General features: G+C 53.3%; 1 protein-coding gene across 1 annotated transcript in view; it reads left to right on the top strand.

The window, feature by feature from the left end:
* Positions 1–22,594, top strand: part of SMG6 (SMG6 nonsense mediated mRNA decay factor) — a 133,467-nt gene that overhangs the window by 61,319 nt on the left and 49,554 nt on the right. Inside the window, 1 exon segment of the mRNA XM_009885176.1 lies at positions 2,717–2,918. Coding sequence (XP_009883478.1) covers positions 2,717–2,918 — 202 coding nt within the window.

Below are 22,594 nucleotides of genomic sequence, written 5' to 3'. Positions count from 1 at the left end.
GGCAGCCGCAGGGGGAGAGGAGAGGGGACCGCTGGTCTGGGTGGCCGCAGGGGTCTTCGCAGCGGCAGCTCGGTGGCTGTTCACGTGGCATTTCTCTGACTTTGGGTGCCAAGCCCCGTGGAGGCAGATGGCTCCCTGGACTTCATCTGTGCTGCTCCTTCACCCCGCTACCGTCCCTGTCCTGCTGTGGGTCCCGGTCCTGCCCAGCATCCTACCGCTGCCTCCCTCCCACCCTCACTGCTCATCTCCATCCCCTGCCTGCAGCTTTCTTTCTTGGGGAATGCAGGTGAGATCTCTGCAATGTGTTTCTTTCCCTTCTCCTCCTCTCTGGCCCCACGCACCTGGCTGTCCCAGCGCCCTGGGAGCATCCTCTGCACCGGTGCCTGTCCCCAACACCCCCGTGCGCTCGTTCCCCGGTGGTTGCAGGCTCTCTCCCCGTTCCTCTCCCCCCGCTGATGCCTGCAGCCTCTGCACCTCCCGCATCCAAGCCAAGCCCTCGTCGCAGCCCGCGCTGGCGGGGCCCCACCAGTGCTATGTGACCGGGCTCAGGCAGCCGAGCCCAGTTGCCAGCAGGGCACTGGGGGAGGGCTGAGCCTCCCAAGCCCTGTGCATCTCCCATGGGCAGAGCTCGCCTTGGAGGTGGCCCAGAGCAGTCCTATCGCATCCGGTGCTTGTCTCTGCAGCCCGGGCCGGAGGATAAACTATCAGGGCTGTGGGGCAGTGGATCATTCCTCTTATTATTTTCTTCTTTTGCAGATAGGGGTCGTGGAAAGTTCAGTTCCTTTTAACCCTCGCAGCTCTGTTTATTTTCCAGCTGGTAGCACAAACGCAGCGTTTCCCATTACATCACAAAGGGCCTCGGACAGATCCCTCCGAAAAACGTGTTGCAACTGTTTATTTTTTTCCATATTTAAACATTTCTGACAGCCAGACCTGGCTGAGCCAAGCGATGGAGCTTTGTGAATGAACCCAGCTCCTGGTGTCTGTGCGCAGAGGGCTTTGAAGGACCTCTTCTCCTCCAGCGTGCGGGCTGGGGCTGGCTTAGGGACGTGGGCGACTCTGCGTTACATGTGTGCTGATTACGTGCCGGGCTTTGATTAATGGCTCCTCATTCTGCCTGGCTCCCAGGACGCTCTTGAAAACAAGATGTTTCATTTCAGTGTGCTTTCCTGGTACATTGATTCCCGTAAATAACCGAGTGCAGACTCTGTCCACCTGGAGCAGTTCAAAGAGCAGGGGGCCTCCCGCCAGCCCTGGGCTGCCTCGGGCCGCGCTGGTCACTGCTGCGCCCCTGGTGATGCTGGTTTCCCTGCGCTTTTCGGTGCCCCGGAGGTGTGGAGTGGAGGAGCAGCCCTCCTTCCTGCCACCAGAAGCGGATCGGTCCCAGTTTCCCCTATTCCCTGCTTTCATCCCGCTTTATGCACTAAAAAAAAAAACCCTATCTGAGTGCTTTTTTAGAAACAGGAGGAAAAAATGCAGTACGAGGCAGCCTGGTTGAACATAGGAAGTTCCATCTTAACATGAGGAGGAACTTCTTTACTTTGAGGGTAGTGGAGCAGTGGCACAGGCTGCCCAGAGAGGTGGTGGAGTCTCCCACTCTGGAGACGTTCCAAACCCGTCCTGTGCAACCTGCTGTAGGTGACCCTGCTCTGGCAGGGGGTTGGACTGGATGATCTCCAGAGGTCCCTTCCAACCCTGACCGTTCTGTGATTCTGTGCCCAGAGAGGTTGTGGAGTCTCCCACTCTGGAGACATTCCAAACCCGCCTGGACGCCGTCCTGTGCAACCTGCTGTAGGTGCCCCTGCTCTGGCAGGGGGTTGGACTAGATGATCTCCAGAGGTCCCTTCCAACCCTGACCGTTCTGTGATTCTGTGGTTGGCTGCAGGGCCCCCGTGCTTGTTGCCTGCTTCCCCCTTGCAGCTGCTCTCTGGGGTTGCTGGGCCCTCCCCAGGCTGCGCTCAGCGATGGGGATGTGTGATGGGGATGCTCAGAGAGCGGTCCAGGGCTGCCGGTGGCCTTGTGTTCACACTCAGCTTCCCGCACATCACTGCCGTTCCGGGAAGGTGAGACACTGCAAAGGCGGCTTTGCAGGTCACTCGCAAGTGTTGAAACAGTGGCCAGAAGCAAAAACATGGTTCAACCACCCGTGGCTGGGGTTTAACTAAAAAAAAAAAAATAAATCTCTGTGCTTTAAAGCATGGCTGCAGCATGCGACTGCGGCAGATAACAGCCGGGTGAAGGAGGGGGTGCCCCAACCCAGGCTGGAGCCCCCCCAAGTGCCTCTTTTGCCCCGACAGCAGTGCAGGGGGTTGATCTGTCCTGCTGGCAGGTTGCGAAATTGAGTAATAAGCAGCGTTTCTCCCATCTGGAACGAGCTGGGTTCCTGTTTGCACTGCACGGGGAAGCTGCTTCCCGCGCGTGTGCCAGCTCGGGAACGGGCAGAGGTGGGCAGAGCAGCGGGAAGGGTGAGATCCTGGGAGCCGTCCCCATCCAGGGGGACCGGGTGGTCGGTGTCGGCGCTGGCGGGCAAGGCTTACAAGCCCTCCTGGGTTCGGTGCCAACGCAGCTGCGCCTGGAGCCCTCCCGATGGGGTAGGTTAGCAGCGGTGGTGGCGTGCCTCGCCTCGCCTCACCTCTCTGGTATTCGCTGCAGCATTGCAGGCAACTCCCAACGCATTCCAGCCCCGAATTGCTCACGTCTCTCCTCGTTCTCCCAGGGTCTCAGTAGATGTGTGGGCGACGCTGGCTGACTTCTGTAACATACTGACCACAGTGAATCAGTCGGAGGTGCCCTTGTACAAGGACCCAGATGACGACCTTGCCCTGCTTAGCCTGGAAGAGGATCGGCTGCTCTCGGGCTTCGTTCCCCTGCTGGTCGCCCCCCAGGAGCCCTGCTACGTGGAGAGGACCTCGGACAAGGTCAGCAGTAGGCCAAACATCCCCCCTCGATTCCTCCAGACTTTTATTCTTGGGAAGTTTTCTGTGCAAACGGAACACGATTAAGTCATTGAGAAGGGTGTTAAGGGAAAATATCGACCTTTCAGCCGCTGACATCCAGCTCTGTGTCATGAAAACCCCTCTCGACTTCCTCTGGTGTGTGTGTGCTCGCTGGCATGTTGTATATACGATCATTTCCTCACTTGTTTAAATAGTGCAGCTTGTGTTGGCAGTGCTCTCGGTGCACTCCAAATGGTTTGCATCATGCTTAAAGCACCCTCCCCCTCCCCCCGGCCACAAAACTCTGCCTTCGGAAGGCAGCCAGGACTTTTTTCCTTCTCTAAAGAGGAGAGTGATAAATAGGTGACTAGAGAGAAGCAGACACCATGTGTTAACGTACAAAAGGCTTTTAGGAATATGAAGCATTCCCCACTGCCCGCTCTCTATTTTCCTTTCTTTGCTCTAGGAGCCCATTCGAGCCTGAACTTTCCTTTGGCTGTTTGTTTTTAGAATAATGAAATCAGTTCCCTTGTTGATGTGGGGTTTTGGGTCTGCTCCCTGCCACCACCTGGCCAGAAGGGACCTGGGGGCCGCACTTGGATAACGTGTCAGAACCTGATGGGGGATGGAGGAGGCACAATGGCATTTGTTTTGCACGCCCTTGGAGGCACGGCAGGATAAGAGTGGCTCTCAGCAGTTTCCTGCTTGGAGGCAGAATCATAGCACCAGAAACGCTGCTCATCTGGGAAGCCGCGGCGTTGCCTCCCCGAGCGGTTGGTGCTATGAGAGGAGAAGTGGAGATGCAGGGGCTGGTTTCTGTGGAGAGCCTGCGTGTGACGGCCGCAATGTGCGTTCCCATGTGCCGCTTCTTCTTGACGTTTTCCTGAAATGACGGTGAGAAATTTAGGACCTTTGCCACAGAGGGACCGAGAGGTGTGAATTTCTGTTTCGCTTCTCTGTCCGCCCAGCCCTTGTGGCAGAGGAGCGCAGGGTCCCAGTAAAACTGAAGGATTTCCCAGTTTGGGGAAGCACCTTAGTCCAGGAATTCACTGTGGATAAACAGATTTTCGAGGCTCAATTTGAAGGGGTTAAAATAACAAGCGTGTGGTTGCCGTTGCTGCCCTAAGGTAGCCTGCTTGCCCAGTGTGTGCTGTGGCCTCGCAGGCGTTCTGCTGGGGACGGTCCCCGTGCCCCACTCTCTGCGCAGGGACTCTTCCCCCAGCAGCCCCAAACCAGAGCCCCAGCAGGCAGGTGAGGTGGCTGAGCAGCTTGGTCTGGTGCACCGTAATTTGTGGGAGAGGGTCGGTATTCCCTGAACTCTGCCTCTTCTAACCACACACCGGTTTATTCGGAGTGCCATCTACCTGCCCTGCCGGGCACTTGCGCTCACGTGTAAAAGAAGAGATGTGGTTTTGTCCTTTAGCTATATCTGAGCTTCCGAGCTGAGTTTTCTCGCTGTCCTGGCTCCCTTCGGTTCTGGTGCTTCATAAACAAACCGTACAACACCACTGGCAGGAGTTTGTGCCCTTCGCAACGCAGCAGCAGCCACCCAAACCTCCAGGATTATCAGCCACCGTGGCACCCGCTCCGCTCTGCTCAAGAGGCATCACAGATCCCAGAGAGAAGGAGCCGAGCCCGGCTGTGTCCATCCCCCCTTTCTTTTATTTTTTAGCTGCCTCTGTGGGTCTTCTTTGGTTTGAAAGGAGCTTACTTTGGAACCATCACCCCCCCCCCCCCCCAGCAGGCTGGGGTGTTCGCTCCTGTTTGTGCAGGTCTGAGCCCCTGTTGTGTGCCAGTTGTGTTGTGCCGTCTTCTGCTCTCTGCCTTACGCACCAAACGCATCACACGGAGACAGACGGAGGAACCCACCGGTACCAGCGCTGGCCTGGATGCGCTGAGCAGAAGCAACGGGTTCTGCAAGGTCTCTTCTCGATCCAGCACTGACCAGTGTTTTCGGTAATGGTCAGGCTGGTGAAATGGCAGGGGGACCTATTCGCTTTGCGAAGGACACCCAAGAGGGTTAAGGGGAGACCGGTGAGACAGAGAAGAGATCTCAAAATCCCGACTTCCAAGAAAGGCCTGGAAGAGCTGGGGCTTTTTAGGCTAGAGGAAATTCGGGGAAACTGCAGTAAGCTGTTGCAGAGAGGAGGAGAACAGTCTGTCCTCCAGCTCCATGCTGAAAAGCACAGGAAGGAATGGGCATAAATTGCAGCAAAATAGATTAAGACTAGACTTTAGGAAAGGCTTCATACCTTTGGGTAGTTAAGCCCTTGAAAACAGCCTCCTTAGCGGTTCTGCAGAATCTCTTCAGCCTTGGAGATTTTTAAAAGCAGCCTGAGTGGCTCTCTCAGGTACAACTTGGGTGGAGGTGAACTACCTTGGAAAAGGAGGCGAAGTGACCTCGTTGGATGCTCCTACTCCATTTTCTGTGATTCGCTGAAGCTGTAGAAAGGAACCGGAGCGGCAGCTGCATCATTAGAGTCAAATGACTACCTTGTTCCACAAATGTTCTACTTCTGTGGTATTAATAAAGTGAATTAGTTGACTCTCCAGAAGTGGGGTGTTGTGGAAGGCAGTGCAGGCCAAGCCAGGAAGGTATGACTGAGAGGAGTGAACCCATATGCCTTTCACGAACGACCGTGAGCAAGATTCAAAAAGGCACTTCTCGGCAAAGAAACCCCCAATCCGTCTTCACTGGGGGCTCCTTTTGTGCGGTCCCCTGTCCACCATCTGTTCCCTGCCCTCCTTTTAGCGTGCAGAGCCCAGATGAATCCGACTCCTCAGCAGATGCATCTCTGGGCTGTTTGCAGCGGAAGGGTGCCGTGTCCATGCTGAGCGTGGTGGCACAAGGGGACCTGTGTCCCTGAGCCTCAGTCAGGCGATGGCAGCAGGCTCTGCCTGGCACGTACCGCACCCAGCCGCCTTGCAGGAACTTTCCTCTTTGCCTGCTCTTTGTTGGTTGCCGATTGACTGAGCTGCGAGCAGGTGAGAAATGGTTTTTCCGTGCAGCAAGAGCGCTTCCTAGTACTGATTTTTCAGTGCTCTTTAGCAGGAGTTCTTTTTCTGCACTCGTTTCTTTCATGTTCTCAGGCTTAGCCCAGTTTTTCAGCCCAAGTTCCCGACAGCTCTTTTCCCGGAGAGGCAAAGAAAATGTACTGCTCTTTATATGGCACCTTGGGAATGTCTTGTGGGCTGGGAGGAGGATTCTGGTATGCCGGAGTGGCTCTGGGCAGCTCGCTCCGGTACCTTCCCTATCCCTTGCATGGCCAGGAAGAGGCGATTGGCTTTTTCCTGCAAGGGTAATATCTCACCTTGCTTGCTGATGCTCCAAATCCTTACCCCATGCTTTTACACCGTAGTTTTTTAATGAGTTTGTAAAATTTCAGAGGAAAGGAATCTGTTGAAAGGCAAGACTGGAGAGTATTGGGCTTAAAGTGGTGTTAGGTTATTGGCTCCACCAAGAGGATGGTTGTTTTGTAAGTTATATAGGACAAACACTGCGCTTCCCACTTCTTTTTGTTCTCCACGTCCCATTTAGCAGATGGAGTGCAGTATTCAGCCAGAGTTTCTCGGCAAGTTGTTGAGCATTTGGCCTGGCTCTTATTTTGAGTGAAAATGTTCTGACTCGGTTCGTTGCCATGAAGCTGTGCGTTTGGATTCCTGTATGACACTTAGAGCTTCCCATCGTCTCTTGCACTGTCATTGAAGCTGTAACCAACAAAAGCTGGCTCCAGGGTGAGCATAACTTGGTGATGTTTTCCTGGGCGTATGTTGGGCAGATATCCATTGCAGCTTGTGTGATGGAACACCATCGAACGTACCAGTCAACAGCAAACTATGCAGCCTGGTGCCTGAGCTGTCAGACTGTGTCTGCAGCGTTTGCAGCCGAAGGAGACGCTGCCAGGACCTCGCTCGCCCAGCGTTGTACCCGAGGCAAGAGCGGGGAACGGCAGCACGGCTGAGTTAAGGTGCGGAAAGAAGAAAGGTAACAAATGTGGACTCATCAGGCGACGTGTGGTGCTGCTGTGGGGGGGGACTCGTCATGGAAAACACTTGGGTCGTGTTGAGGTTAAAGCAGGTCCTAGTGATGGTGCGTCTGAGCTGCGCGTGGGTCTGTTCTTGTGCAGCCCGGAGAACCTGGGACGTGTCCTGGTTTCCTAAGCTCTCGCTGAACCCTCTTGTCTCCGGAGCATCCTGCTCTGCGCTGGCCCCGTGGAGCTGGTGGCAGGGCTGGCAGAGAGCTGCAGATGGCCCAGCAAGCAGCAGAGCAGGGAGGTCCTTCTCCTCTGTGCAGGCACATGGCATCGCTGATGGTTCCTATCCCTGCAAGCTCTGCACGGGCTCCACGACTGCGTCACCCAAGCCTGTGCCTGCGCTCTGCGCTCTGCCACATGCCCCGGCCCGGGAGATGTGGAGGAGAAAGTGTTAATGTCCCTTCCCACAATAAACCTCTCTGCATGGGGGGTCCTGAAACCTGAGCTTCTCTCTCCTCCCCCAGCCCTGACACACGTTAATAAAAGGTTTTTAAACGCCAATAAAAAGGCAGCAGCCCCAGCTCACCAGGTCCGGGGCCCAGGGTCCTTGGGAAGGCACTTCACAAATGTGTTTTTTGCATTTTCAGACTTTTGGCTGGTGAATAAGATTGAGGAGAAATACTCCTTCCCCTGATAACAATACAGTGAGACGCAGGATCAGCAGTGTGTGGATTAAAACCAGACGGTGCATGATTAATACATATGCTTATAGGGCTAGTCACTGTGGTTCCCTCCTCTGAAACAGAAAGGCACTTTTTTCCCCTCATGTGCATGCTCATGTGTGGAGTGGACTGTCTCAGATACTCACCCCTCACCTAGTCTCAACCGTGCCTCGCCTCACCAGGCAAATGAAAGCCCTAAAAATGCGAGGCTCTGAAAAATAACTAGCGATATTTTACTGCCCCAGACCTACGAACGGGGCACCTCGTGGCTCCTCCAGCTCCAGGGTGGCCAGTTCGCTTCCCGCGCTCGGTGCTGGTCTTGTTTCACAAGTTCGTATTTCCTGCTGTTTTCACTTCTCACCTGTCTGTGCAGATAGCCCAAAATCCGAGCTTCGTTCTCCTTAGAAAACACAACTCTCTTTCCTCTGTACTGTCCAGCCCAGGTGGACAGTCCAAATTTGACCCTCTCTCTCGTTGCCCCAACATGCTGTAGATTTGCAGAACTAGTAGCCTGTGAATTAGCTGTTTACGCGCCTTTCATAGTGGGCTCGGGCTAAAATTAGTCCTGTCTTGATATTCACTTCACTTATTTATGGTATTTCAGTCTTCTTAAGACTTGCTGATATCTCTTGGCAATGTGTAGGCATGGCTGATCCTTCTTGGAAAGGCAGCCCCAGGTTTAAAAGCCCAGGAGGAATAGCTGTGAGACTCACCGGGCTCTGTCGTACTTCTAAACACTGAGCGTTTTGTCCTTTCCGAGACCTAATGACTCGCGGGATGGCAGGGATGAAATCCCCATTAGAGTGGCCTCATTACAACGATTTTGAGAGGACTTCTTGCAAGGCATCAGAGGAAGGGGTAGCAAGACCAGGACTGTGAGAGCACAAACTCTTTGTAAGCAGAGAGAAAACCCCAGTGAGCAAATGTAACTGTTTTCTCAGCATCCTTTCCATATTCCCATTCCATAGCCTTTGAGCATCTCCCTCCAGCTGGCAGGCGATTGTGCTCAGCCCATGAGAGCAAGAGCTTCCAGCTTGGAGTTTGGTCCAGAGAGGAAAAGGGAAACTGTGAGCAGAGATCGGAGCCCCAAGTAGGAGAGTCCAAGGAGGAGTCATCCTTGAAAAACTCCTTCCATTCCTGCCTGCCTTGGTTTCCAAACAAGCAGTGAAAGATCCCTGCCACGGGCAGCCCTGCTCGGAGCGGGGACTTGGCAGGAGCTGGCAGCCCCGAGGCAACGGAGTTAGAAATGTTTACATTTTCTGACCAGTATCTGAACTCCATCCCAGCCTCGACCTTCCCTTTCATGTGGTGTCTTTGGGTAGTAAAAAGCAATGAGGCTAAATTATGGGCCATGTTGGAAGATGATGTCATTGGGTGATGGAGGAGAGGCTGGATTTTATGCCACCATGAAGGTAGCGCACAGAGCATCACCTGCTTTGAGCCCCTCCTCCATCCTTGGCATTTCCTTGAACCACAAGTGCCAGGGACCGTGTGGACACCACGGGAGCCTCTCTCCGCCTTTCCTGGGTGTCATCAGCACAGTGGGAAGTGTCAAGCTGTGTGCGTGTCCCCGGATTTGGGTGGCAGAGGAAGGTAGGCTGCTGCCTGTTGTGCTGTTTAAAACATACCTTCACCGAAATAGGCATGAGTGCTGTCCTGGCAACTGCTACTGCATCTCCTATGGCTGTGTGGGGCATCTTCCAGGGAGATCTGTTCATTTATCATTTGGTCTCAGTTTTTAATCACTCTTGAAGCTAAGAGAGTTTTGAACATCTTCTTAAAACTGCATTTCTCCAGCTGAAGGTAAAGGGAACTCGTGGCAAACAAGCACTAGCGCTGCACGAGGACACTGAATACAGCCCTGGAGAAATCCGCAATGTGGAATAATAGTTCAGGCTCTTAAAAGGGGGGGTGGGTTTAAAAAAAAAAAAATAAAAAAAAATGCTGTAATAAATCTAGCGAGTGGAATCTGAGGGAAATGATCCCATCTGGAAAACTCCAGCGCTGGTGCTGCTGAAGGCTTAAGGAGCGATGCAGATCGCAAAAAGAAAACCCTGCAGTCTGAGGATGACAGGCTTCTTAATTGATGTCCATTGCAACTGGTACTCTGCCAGTTTATGTTGGCCACCTTCCAGCGTGCTGTAATTTTGGGGGCCAGGTGTGAAACGTTTCTGTTCCATCTTGTTCCCAAGCACCTACAGAAGCCTCACACATCTCACTTGAGGCTGCAGCCCTGTAGGAAACAGCTGTACAGGTATAGGTGAAAGGAAATGTCACAGCTGGGCTCAGAGTACTCCCCCGTGCCTTGCCTCGGGCTCTCTTTGGGGGGGGCCCCGCTCTCCCCTTCCCGCGCCAGGTTTGGGGAGGTGGCCACTGTCGCAGGCACACCTGCCTGTCTGTCAGCAAGGTGCTTTGAACATCAGGGAGCTGCTGGGAAGAATGTACAGGTCAGAAACTCCCTCTTCAAAGAGGAGCCCACGGTGATGTACGTCAGTCCTGGAAGCGGGGAACCCAGCCCGGGAGAGCCCCGGAGGCGCTCAAGCCAGGGGAGCTGTGGCCATCTCCTCTGGTCTCTTCTCCCTCGGGAAACCACAGGGAAATTCCTAAGGGAACAAGGGCAGGTCTTGGAGGAGGCACTCAGCCTTGATTTTGGAAGGCTGAGAACCCATCGGGATCTGTAGCAAAGTGTTGCAGGAGCCAGTTTCAATTGCTGTTAGAAATGTGCGTTACTTCTGGTTGAAATTTGGGCTGTTGCCATTTCCACTAATTGAATTTTGCTGTAGGTTGGGAAACCCTCCGTTGCCGCTCTGACCCCAAGATGTAACTGTGTCCCAAGTCCCCCCAATCCCCATCCTCTATTGATAAGCTGAATAGACGGAGTGAGAGACGTGACGATCTCCTGGGCACGGTTTGGATCCCCTGAGCCATACTCATGGCGCTTCTGAGCTCTGTCCGTCCACTGTCCGGTGTCCGTGTGTTGCTCCGGGAGCTGCTGCACCCACTGGTGATGAGGAGGTGACCGCCGTGCTCTGCTGCTCTCCTCCATACCCGCCGGACCCTTCCAGCGTCCTGCAGCCTTTGCTCCTAGAGGCATAACTTTGCGTTCAGCTGTATTAGGCAGCGTGGTGTTTGCTCGTGAGTAGGTGGTGACTGAGCAATTTTGAGTTTTTATGTCTGGTGGTGAATTTCTCTCTTCAAAGATGTGGAGGGTAGGAGAGGGTGTCTAATCTGCAGGCTTTATCAGTAGAGGTTTTCTTTGTCCAGGTCACTGAACCTATTGTTAAACAGCGTAAGCCCAAGCAAGCTTCCCCGCAGCCCCGCCAGGACTGCCCTCCTGTTTACGCTGACATTTTAAGACCTCTGTTGACCAGATTTTAATCCGGTCCGTATCCTGTGCACTGCAGTCTCTGGGGCATACTAGCTTTTCACGTCCTCTCGTCCCCGCCGTGCAGAGCGCTCGGGCTGAGGACGACTGCCTGCCTGGTGACGCGCAGCCGTGGCACGGAGCTGCAGAAACGGTGTTGAAGGCAGCAGGAGTTCAAAGCTGCGCGGTTACTTTGCCAGAGCCGAGCGTTAACAGATCCCGTAGCCCTGCCCAGACAGGCACAGCAGCCAGGAGGAGCGGATCTAACGGTAACCTCCGGCCAGAACCCCTCTGCAGAGCTGGGGTCCCTCTGCAGAGCTGGGGTCCCTCTGCAGAGCTGGGGTCCCGCTGCTTTGCCTCTGTCCTGAAGCTGAGAGCTGGTGTGTGAGAACTGCAGTCTACGAGGTGAGGAACCACCTGCCAACGTGTTAAGATCCAGTTACACATGTTCTCTTAATGCGCCTGTTAGCGAGCGTGAGAGTGGCTTTGTGGTCTGGACAGGGCTTGCAGGGAAGTACGAGGTGCTGCCTTCCAGGCAGCCCCATCTCTTGGTGGGGGGGGTGAAGCGGGAAAGGAACAACCATCAGTTGGTGGAAACAACCTTCCCTACCCCTGAGATGCCTCTTTCCTGGCACCTGGAGGGAGCGAGGAACACCCCGGGGCACGGGGAAGCCGTGGGGAATTCGCTCGAGCAGCTCACGACGTTTCCATCCCTTCCTCCCCTGCTTTCCCCCAGCCTTGGATCCACCTCTGCCTCTCCTCCAGGCTCCTCTTGGACAGGGCGCTTTAGCCACTGCGTCGGCTCCAAGTGAATCAGGCAGCCCGGGCGGGAGCCGTGCACGTGTACCAGCACGTGGGTGGTTCCTCAGCCAGAGCTGCGCAGTTTGGCTCTGCTGTCAGCAAAAGGCTCTTTTCAAGTGTTTTCTGGAAGTGCGATGTGATCGTCAGCTCAAGGCAGAGACTGAGAGGATAAATCAACCTTGTCCCGTGCCTGCTTTCAGCCGGCGTTGGATCTGTGCGTGCGGATCAGATGATACTCGTGGTCGAACGTCTTCGCTTCTGTCACCGTCAGGCCAGGTTTATGTAACGAGACAGAAAACTTATTCATGTTCGGTCCTTTTGTCCTAAAAGCTGCCTCCAGAGGTTCGGCACGGACTCTTGGGAAACGGGAAATGTCCTATTCAAGAAACTTGCCGACCACGTGTTCCCGGAGTCGGCATCAGTGGAGTGACCTAGGAAAGGAGAGTCAAACCGTGAAGTCTCCTTTGCTGCACCTCCTTGGCCTACGCTGCACGCACCCGTCGTTTCCCTTGGGGTTTTTCGGCATGTAACGGCCTTGCTTCCACCCCACCGGCACCCTGATGGCACAAAACCTGCCATGTCTTGGCAGGACATCAGGCCCAGAGAGTGCGTGGCTCTGGCTATAAAAGAGGTATTCACCATGAGTTTAAAATACTCAGAATGACATATTAGAGTCCAGACCTCATGGAATTTGCTGATTAGTCTGTAAGTATATTGAAAGGCCTCATTAAAACACCATTAACGCTGGATCCCCTCCCAATGAGCCATCTCTTATTGCTACCCAGAGAAACCTCGAGGAAATGGAAACGCTGCTCTGGCTGGCTGAGACGGTCCCTGGGCATGAAGTGTGGCCTCACCTCGGACAATCTTTGTGGTGCTCAAGACTTAATGTGGCGCTTCTGCTCCTGCAGGAGGGCCCTGGGACTCAGAGTTGCCTCTTTGCCTCGTGCTTTTCCTGCTGGATCCGCCGCCGCCGCTCAGACTCCGTACTCCGGTTCTAAACTTGGTCCTGGGTCTCACTCTTCATCTCTGACCCTGCCTTAGCTTCAGGGGTGACCCTGGTTCACAGCACTACTTCTGTTTTGTCTTTGACCAAGTGAAATGCTTAAAACATCCCCGCTGAAGACGACGACGGCTGTGGTATCCACCAACGCGGCTATTGGAAGGACCTCAGGAAACCTGAAAAAAGACCCAATTAATAACTCCTCATTGTTATCCTGAATAAGAAAGATCCACATCCTGGGAAGCTTGCCAGAGAAGTGGACTGGGTGGAATGCAGGGAGTGGTCAGCCCAAATAACAGATGGGGATCTACTCTGTCTCTACGGGAGACGGAAGGTGACCTCTGTCATTGAGCTTGGAGTCTGCTCCCCACGTTTCTGCTCCCAGCCGGACCTTGCGTTATTTTTGTGGATGCCAAATCCGTCTGCCGACGCTGGGCTGAGTCTGGGCGAGGATGGAGAGCCCAGCTCCTGTGGCAGGCTGGAGCTGTAACCCTCGGTGTCTTTGTGCCGTCACATCCCAAATCAGAAAGAGAAGACACAACCATGGTCTTATTTATTGTTTTCTTTTCTCACTGTCATTGAAGTCAAAGCACTTCCCAGGCATTAATGAACGTATCTCCACAACACGTTATGGCAGAAGGAAAAGCAATTTCCTCGTTAGAGATTGGCAACAGAGGTACGCGAGGCGGAGGGACTGACCCGGGTCCCACAGGAAGCCTTAGCTTCAGGACGAGAACAAACCCCAGATGCCCAGGATTTCAGGCCAGTGCCTCAGCCCCAGGCCACCTGCCTCCCTGAGGAAAACGAGGAGGTATTAAGTGAAGGTTCACTGGGAAGCGTTAAAATTCTTCCTAAACGTAGGCCTTGCATGAGCAACGTTACTGCTGCTGGTCTAACTGTGTCTGTGGTGGGACACTAAAAATGCTGGATATTTAATCCGGGTAATAGAATGACGTTTTTTCCCCGTAACATATTTGCATATATTTACTTAAATATACGGTAATCCCCATCATTTATTTAAATTAACAAAATGTGCCATAACATTTTGCCTGCCAGCATTTTGCATTTTCTCCACAGTGTAGCAAATATTTGTCTATAAGTTTATCTGTTAAGAAGACAGACAATAATAGTATGTATTTTTAGTTATTTTCTTTATTGTAAAAAAAACCCAACCAACTTCCCCTGAACTTCACTGTGCTTGGGATAGGTAGATGCACGTATGAAAACAAATTCTTGGTATGAAGGCGAAGGTGTTTTCTGAGGTCTGAGAGGTTGTTGCCTGCCTGGTCTGCTTGGTTTGTGAACAACAGAACAGATTTACCTTTTGGGTCTGTATTAAGCATAAATGGTGTAACGTTTATCCATTATTATTGATGGAAAGAGATTTATGGCTACAGACAGAAGAAGACGGTGTTTGCTACGTCCTTCTAGTGCTGTGTCAGTTCACCTGATGCCTGCTCCAGGCATGATGTTTCCCATGGAGAAGTGGCCGTGGAGCAGAGCTTCCAGAACATGTCAGGGACGTGGCTGCTGATAGGCATTTTTGGAACCTACCAGCTGCCAGTGACGTGCCACATTCCTGGTGCTGAAGTCACTTTTGAAGACTGCCCTTGCACTCTTTAAGTCATCCAGATGCTTCTTCAACTTGTACCCATTGCCAGCTTATATCGTTATTTCCATCTAGTACCGGTATCTTTTTTAGTTCGGCACCTGTCCTAATGAAGAAAGATTTGATCAACATTGATCTGAGCTTTGCAGAAACCCGATGGATGAAACGCTCTTACCAGTCCAGTCCACGGGAGCTGAATTTGCTCAGCGGTTGCCTGTTCTCGCAACTGCAGCTTCAACCTTCTTTTAGACAACGACCATCCTCACCGTCTTCCCCGTGACTTGAGAGTTGCTCGCTAGTGACTGCTCTGACACGGGAAAGGAGAGATCCTCGGGGTGTCGGCATGGAGGGACACCTCATGTTTTGGAAGTACATGGTACCTGCTGGACATACAAGAGGTTTAATCGCGTGGGAAATGCTGTGGTTGTAAAGATAAATCCGTGTAGGCTGGAGAGCCGGAAGGGAGGTGTGTGGATGGATTTGGGTAGGTGGGAATGGGAGCGAATACCTGTACGGATGCGTTGGATGATTGTATCGTTGCAAGTGTGTAGATGGAGCAGCTGCTAAACAGAAGAGTGGGCAGTAGAGGTGGAAATGCTGGCTGGGGACAGCGAGGGGCTCGCGGATTTGAAGGTACCAGCGAGTCATGGTGTGCTGCTGACCTCTGCAGCAGGGAGGCGTCTCCCGTGCAATACCTGGCCATCGCTGGAGGAAAGTTGGATTTCCGGGCCATTATTTGCACAATTCTGTGTCAGTGCAAGTCTCGTGTAGCTCTTGGGTGGTTTAGCAACCGAACGCCAAGGGCAGCGTTTCTGAAGGCTGCGTGAGTGATCTGGATGAGATGACAGAAACGTGTAGACGTGGCGCTTGGGGACATGGGTTAGTGGCGGACTTGGCAGTGTCAGGTTGGACTCAGTGATCTTAAGGGTCTGTTCCAACCTAAATGATTCGATGTGAGCAGCCGCTGCTCTCCGCGTTCCCTCTCCACGGTGCGCTCTGGGGGTGTGTTGGCTTTTTGTGGCGTGAGTGGGATTGGGTTGCTGTCAGCAATATGCAGGAGGACTTCAGGATCCATTCATACTTGGTCTTCTTGATGTCTTCTACCTTTTTGGTCCCAATAGGTAGGTGATGGTTGTTCAATTGGCAGAGTGGCCCCTTTAGGTTACTTAAGGGTACAGAGCTTGGCTTGGCTGATCCCTGTGGGGTGTGGAGCATGCCTTCCCCCCGGGAGGGTCTGAGCATCTTTAGCGCTTAACCTGTGGAGACAGCAGAGCCCTCATCGTGGCCGCTCTTTTGCTCCACAGCATCTCTGGCCATCCTCCCCTTCTCAGGATAAAAACCACTGCTTAGGAGAATGGTTTGTTTAAATGAGTTATTTTATGGTTTGTGTGTTTTTTTGTCTAAAATGAAACATCTTGGCATGGGGAAATGTGAGGACAGGAGAGAATTTGCTGGAACTTCTGAGAGACTTCGCGTGTATGTGCTAACGGGACATAATTTCTGTCCTGCCATGTCTCTCCTCGTACAGACTGAAGCGCATGGGCTGTTCCTTGTCGTGATGAAATCCTCGAAGCCTGGGTTAGATGGCTTCGGGGCGGTGTGGTGACGAAGAAGAAGCCTGGTAGACTGTTAACCCATCAGAGATGCGCTACGTGCTCCCATCCTGTCTTGGGCAGTGCCGCCCCTTCCTGCAGGCACCTTTCTCCTCCTGTAGCTCATGGGTCTCCTGTTCCCTTGGGCAGGATTCCCACTTTTCAGCTCTTCCCAGATTTCACCTCGGTTTCCCCCTTTTTAATAGGAATGCTTGGCCTCTTGCACTCAGACTCGGGGAGGAGCAGCTTGTTTCTGTAGCTGGCCTGGTGCCAGATGTCATCACTTCAGGCAGTGCCACGCTGCACATCTTCAGCAGTTTGAAATGGAGAGACAGAGAGAGACAGATAAGATCAGCAGCTTTAGGTGATGGCATTGTTTCAAATAAACCATGCATGACCCAAAGCTTCCACTTCAAATGGGGAATGAAATTGCTTCATCCTTTGACAGCTTGCTCCATGAAAGAAATTTATCTTCACTTAATTGCTTTAGATCCCAAGAGGCTGTGTACAGTAATTTCTAGGAGATAATTATATCAAATTAAAAAAATATGTGACTATCCGACTGCTGAGCATGAATGCAGTGGCCAGAGAGCAGGAAGGAAAGAGGCACCGCATCTGACTCATGCTCACAGGTTATCGCCTCCTCTCCTTCTCGTGGTCTGCGGGCACGGCACTTGGTCACCGCAGGAGAGTCTATCTGCGAGGGACTGGGCGCCAACACGCTGAGCAGGGTGCTGGGGGCCGGGAATCCTGCTCTCCCGGAGTTTCTTCGGGATCCTGCCTTCATTTCTGTTCTCTGAGGCATGGCAGGGGTTTCCATCACCCATACCTTGTCGCCTGGGGACAGGCAGAGCTTGGCAGTGCCTCCGTCCGGTTAGCTCTCCCGTGTGGCTGTACAGTAGAGCTGAGGAACAAGAAAGCTTGTTGATTTAAAAACATGTATATTTAGAAGCAGAGTGTAAACTTCCTGCCCAGGCTGGGATTGGATTCTTGACTATGTTTGAGTTTCCAGTTTTCATTTCCTTTGCCCTCATACTTAACATTGTGTATCTCCCAGAGTGTGCCCCAGACTAATCTCTCCTTAACCCTCCCTCGCCCCACATTTTTCTCTCATTATTTGCACATCAGTTCCAGTTCTTCCAGGAAGCAGCGTATCTCCTGATTGTCACTCTGTGCCACGGCTGAGCCTGGGCTCCTGCAGGTCTCATCCGTCCCTCTGGAAGTGACCTCAGCCCCCAGCCAGTGACAGTCCCGAGCTGGGGACTGCAGCAGGGACAGAACTGCTGGCGGTTGCCATCTCCTTGGAAGAAGATGGACTCTTTCCGCACAGGTTGAAGTCCTGAAGGGACATCCCTCTTTGTGGCCCATGGGAAACAATCACTGACCAGTTCCAGCAGGGGTAAATTGCTCCATCATCTAAATCTTCTTCTCTGTCTCCTTAAAATCGGACTGCATGCCCTCCTGGACTGCTTCGTGTGACACCTCCGGCCCCCCCATTGCCTTTTCAGCTCATCTCCTGGGGACAAAGATAATTTTGTTTCCCTGAGGGCTGTGACGATTTTTGTGTGTGTGATCCCGCATGGGCTTTGAAATGGTTGTCAACAATCCTGGGCCAGAACTGAGCTCCTCCCCACCCCTGTGATGTGCAGGCTGGTTTTTGAAGTGCGATGTTCCTTCAGCTGTTCCCAGGAAGTCTGCAGGGGAACTGTGTTTGCGCTAACGAGGTAAAGTCCCTGTGTGTTTCTGGAGGGGATCAACTCAATGGGCTCTTTGATGTCATCTCAGTTTTTGGACTTACATCAAGTAAGTCTAAAAAAGAAAAGAAATGTTTTGGCTTAGCCTAGAACATTTGCACCTGAGCAAGATGACCTGTGGCTGTCCTGGTGTCTGAGGAAGAAATCCACAGCCACCGGTAGAGCTGCGGACTGGAACAGGGAGACGGAGGCTTCTGGTCCCAAAAGCTGCCCACCCTGACAAACTGGGTCCCAGGGTTGTCTCAAGTGGTGAGGCAGGAGAGTTGTCACATGTAAAATGTCTCTTCAAGGCATCCTCATATGGTTGATCTCATACCACCCTGAGTGCAGACAAAACCGTCTCTCTGAGATGTTCCCCATATTGTGGAGTTCGGTTCACGTGTGCCGGGCTGAACAGCATCTCCCATCTCCCTGTGTCTGCAGAGCCTGAGAAATCTTACACTGTTGGGGTGACTGTCCCCAGATGTCCCCATATTTCATGCGTTGTCTCCAGCGCAGACCTCACGGTGCTGCCGCAGGGCTTGCATTTAATCATCTTCTGGCCTGGCTGCCCAAGCCCAGTGCTCTCCAGCAGGTCATGCATCCTGATCTTCGACTGTAGCTTCTTGTTATCTGGTTTGGGGTTGGTTTTTTTTTTTTTGTATGAGATGTCTGGACAAAGCTTGGCACATTGCAGCGGTTAGCAGTGTCCGCTGCCGTCCTCGGCGACCTCTGCAGCCCAGATAGCCTTTGCCTCTTTGTGTCCTTTTGGGAATGATCCTGGGCTGGGCTGAGGTTTTGGTCCCGTAGTCCCAAGCTGGGAGAGGGGAGGAGAGGTTTATGGCAGCAGTGTTTGATTGCCCGGGGCAGGGAGACTCCTTTTCTCCACCACGGCGTAGTTGTTTTGGGGGGACACAGGTGCATAGCTCCGGGACTGCCCTGATGTGCCGTTCCCGTAATAGTTAGCAATGAATCAACTGGAAAGGGACGCTCCGTTGAGGACAGTGAGGAGTGGGATGTGGTTGGAGGTGACCAGCTGGGCATGGCACTGCACAGCCACAGCAGCCAGGTCAGTAAGCTCAAGCCCAGTCCCCCTCGGCCCCTGGGGTTAAGGTACGGCACCTTCTGCCGCTGTGGCCTTTTTCTCTGTTTTCCCATAAAAGTTATATCAGCAGCACTCACTCTGTCATTGTCCTCTTGTCCTTCTTTTCTTTTTTCCTTTCTCCGCTTTCTTGATACACTTCTTCACTTACTCCTTTTTGTTGCTGTTTGTGAAGAATATATCACCAAAAGCCATTTGAAATACTATTTCTGCTCTCGGTACTTTCAGAGACTGCCTGCCCTGACAGCCGGAGCCGGGAGCCCCAGGGGACAGGCGAGGGGGCTGCAAGGGGCCGGGCATGCTGCTGCAGAAACTGGCAGAAGAGCATTTAAGAAACGGAGAGTACGAGGAACTCTCATCTGGCTCGAAGCTGCTGCTCGCAGCGCGGTCGGCATTTTGTTTCGGAGGCCACAAGTGAATGAGTTAATGATGATCCCAGATGGCTTCGGAGTTTGCCTCTTGCCACCCCTTCCTGTTCCCCCAGGATCTCAGATGGTGGCGGGAGATGAAGTAAAATTCTAGAGTTTATTGTAAAGTTCATCTCTCTCCCTAAATCATGCTGCAACTTGTGCGTGCTGTGTTGGCAGCTTCAAGGGGATGCTACCTGGTAATTAATTAGTTGTCAAGAGACAGCCCAGAGGTTCCAAGTCTTTATATTCTTGCTAATAGAAATTGCTCTGATTACATTTTCCCCCCTTGGCTGGAGGGCTGAAGAGCGCCGAGCGGGAGCTATGGTCCATGGGCAGCTGGAGCACGCCTGCCTGTCCTTTGTTGGGACTCTTCTGAGCGTGCTAGCACACGCTTCCCTGAGCGCGAGCCCCGCGGGAGCCCGGTCCCGAGCCCTCTCTTTGCCAGCCAGTTCTGCTCCTTGTTTCTCGTCACACACTTCCCCTGCCTTTGCAGGTGAGCCCTGCCGCCGTTTCCTTTGAGCTCCTCCTCAGGGTCTTCTCTTGGCATCGTCATTCCCGTTGAACCTTCCCCTGCAGCCCCCTCGCCAGCCCGGACAGAGATGCTTTGCTTGTTTTCTTCGCAGAGCCCTTTTTCTGAGCGAAGCTTGGGGAAATACTCAGTGTCTGCAGAGATTCCTCGTGTTTCTCTCAACCTCTCTTCTGTTGTCTTCCTCTTTGTGCTTCTGCGGTTAGTCGTGAGCAGATTCAGGTTTCTTCTTGCAGAGAGAGGAGTGTGGTCGGGGAGCTGCACGAGAGGTGTCTGGATTTTGGGGTCCTGTCTCAGCCAAGCAAGGCACTGTACACACAACACTGGTCTGGAGCTGGGTTATCCAATGGTTTGTTAAAGGACATTTTGGGGCACTATTTTATGTTTTTCCCATCTTTTTGCAGAGATTCTCTGCTAACAACTGACAGTTCTCCCTCTGCCCTTCTCTGGCCGCTGTCTCTCTGTCCCCCCGCAGCCTGCTTCTGTCTGACATCTTGAGCAGCTTTGCGCCCGTTCAAATTTAGCATCTCTGTCACTGGACCCCATCATCCATCCAAACTCTCCTCCTTATCGTGCCTCTCCGCTCAGCACCGCCATCCTGGGGGGAGCTACGTATGACATCCCAGTCGTTTGGGAGATGTCACTCTCCTCCTCCCTCTGCAGCAGGACACAGTCGTTTTCTGTTGCGTCTCACAACAACGTACTGAAAATCAAACCTTCCCGTAGCTCCGGGAAGCACTTGTCTGGGAAGGAGCTACTGGGCTTGCTGAGTGTCACTCTGGATACCCGCAGGAGGTGACGACGGCCTGCCAGCTGTAGTGACCTAGGTACGCTGGCATGAGCGGATCTCTCCGCTGATGCGCAGTGGTCCATCTCAGCCCAGCGTGGAGCTTGCTTTGTCTCCTCGTGTCTGGGAGAGACTCCAGCTTTCTGCTCCCCTCGAGCACCCCTGGCTGGGCAGATGCTGCGGGAACCGGGAGCTGGGGCTGCTCCGGAGCCAGGCAGGGCGCAGCGGGCAGGGACACGAGGCTGCTGGCTGTCCCAGGGGAGAAGAGCTTAGCTCTTCTCCTGCCGAGTGCGCGCTTGGGAGAAGAGCCCAGTCCGTGGGCAGCGATGCCTCAGCTCTTCAAAGCCCATCTCTGCTACCTCAGGGAGCAGCTCTGCCCTGGCTGATCCCAGGAAGCGTTCCGTCCGGCGTCCCTCTGGATGCTGTAAATAAGCCGCAGCGAGCGATGCTGCTCTGCCGGATGCTCTCACGCCTGCTGGTGCCGTGCCTTCCCTTCCCACCCCCGGGGAGCCGGGCTCCGACCCACCTGACGTGGCCGCCTTTGCAGACATATGGTCCCTTCTCTTTGTGTTTAGTTAAGTGTGGGAGGACTCCACGCTATAACTCCTGTAGCTTTTAAGCTATTGTTGTTGCTGATACGGCCCTGCAAGCAGACGTGGCGATTTTACAAGCGTGGCCCCATCCCTAACAAAGGCAATTAGGATGCTATTCTGTTGTAGCTGAGGGGGAGAGAGATTTCTAGTGTCTGGAAAGGGCATAATCTAATGCAGAAGATGAAGACAAAGGCATTTTGGAGGCAGGATGTGGGGGAAACGGGGACACGGTGAGCCCAGAGGGCAGATCTGCAGCGCGAGCAGGGGTACGGGAGCCCAGCAGCTCAGGGTGCAGAGCAGGAGAGCAGCAGAGATGCACTGCTGTGGGCAGGTACAGGGAGATGGATCGGCTGGGCTGAAGGCGAAGAGCGGGGTGCTCTCTGCTCGGGCAGGAGGCGGTTGTTCTGGGTGAGAAGGATGAAACTTCAGGCTGTGGGGTGGAGAAAAAAAGCCCAAGATGTGATAACCACTGGAGTGTGATCCTGCAGAGCAACGAGCAAAGGGGATGGAGGTGGCAGTTGGGACAGGAGAGGCACAGGGCTGTCAGGTGACCCTGAAGCTGCAGAGGTGGCGCAGGAGAGCTCGAAGGAGCAGGAGAGGGTGGCGAGGGCCACCACCGCCATGTGGTTCGGTGCGATTCACCCAGGGCGAGTCATGAGGCTGTTTCCAGTCACAGGGCTCGAGCTGCGTTTCGTGGTGCTGGCTCCTTCCTCGCTTGGCGTTTCCAGCATCTGATCTGACTGTTTGTTTGCTTGCAATGATTTCAGTTGTTTTCTATTTTAGCTTCTGACCCCGAGCGCCTGGGCTGGGGCAGGCAGGCACCGTTTGAAAGCCGCCACTTGGCGGCAACAACTGTTCGAGCCACGGAGCAGCACCCATCTAACCCCTCTTTTCACACACTCGGAGCTTCCCAAACATTAACCTTTGGATTAAAATTTTCCATGCTTGGTCTCTCCCCAGATGTGATGTCTGAGCTTTGGTTTGGGTTCATGTTTTTCATGTTTGCTGGATTCGTGTTATGGGAGAACGAAAGAAATACTTTTCCCATTTAAAAAAAAAAAAAAAGTATAGTCTCCCTTTATTTTTTTTTTTTTATTATTTATTTATTCGGGGATTCACCAAAAATGGTTGAAGTTTGGCGTTGAAAATAATTAGGTTGGCTGCAGCAAGCTCGTGTCGCAGGCGCTCGGGGAAGTGCCGCAGCTCCAGGTGTGCAGCGCGGTGGGTATCCCCAGCACAGCCCGCTCCAGGTACACGCAGGCTCTGCCGGCAGAGCCAGGAGAGCCTTGGTGTGAGTCAGGCTGAGTAACTCCAGATTTGGAGGAGGGCAGCTGTTTTTTTGTTTTTGAGGGGAAAAAAAAAAAAAAGAAAAGTTGTTTTTCAGGCTCCACACGCAGGATCACGACGCGCCGGGGACGCGCGGGCTCCCGGGTTGCGGTGAG

The sequence above is a fragment of the Charadrius vociferus genome, unplaced genomic scaffold, assembly GCF_000708025.1.
Source record: "Charadrius vociferus isolate BGI_N301 unplaced genomic scaffold, ASM70802v2 scaffold54, whole genome shotgun sequence".
Taxonomy (NCBI): domain Eukaryota; kingdom Metazoa; phylum Chordata; class Aves; order Charadriiformes; family Charadriidae; genus Charadrius; species Charadrius vociferus.
The sequence above is the reverse complement of the archived record's forward strand: the minus strand, read 5'-3'. Positions and strand labels throughout refer to the sequence as shown.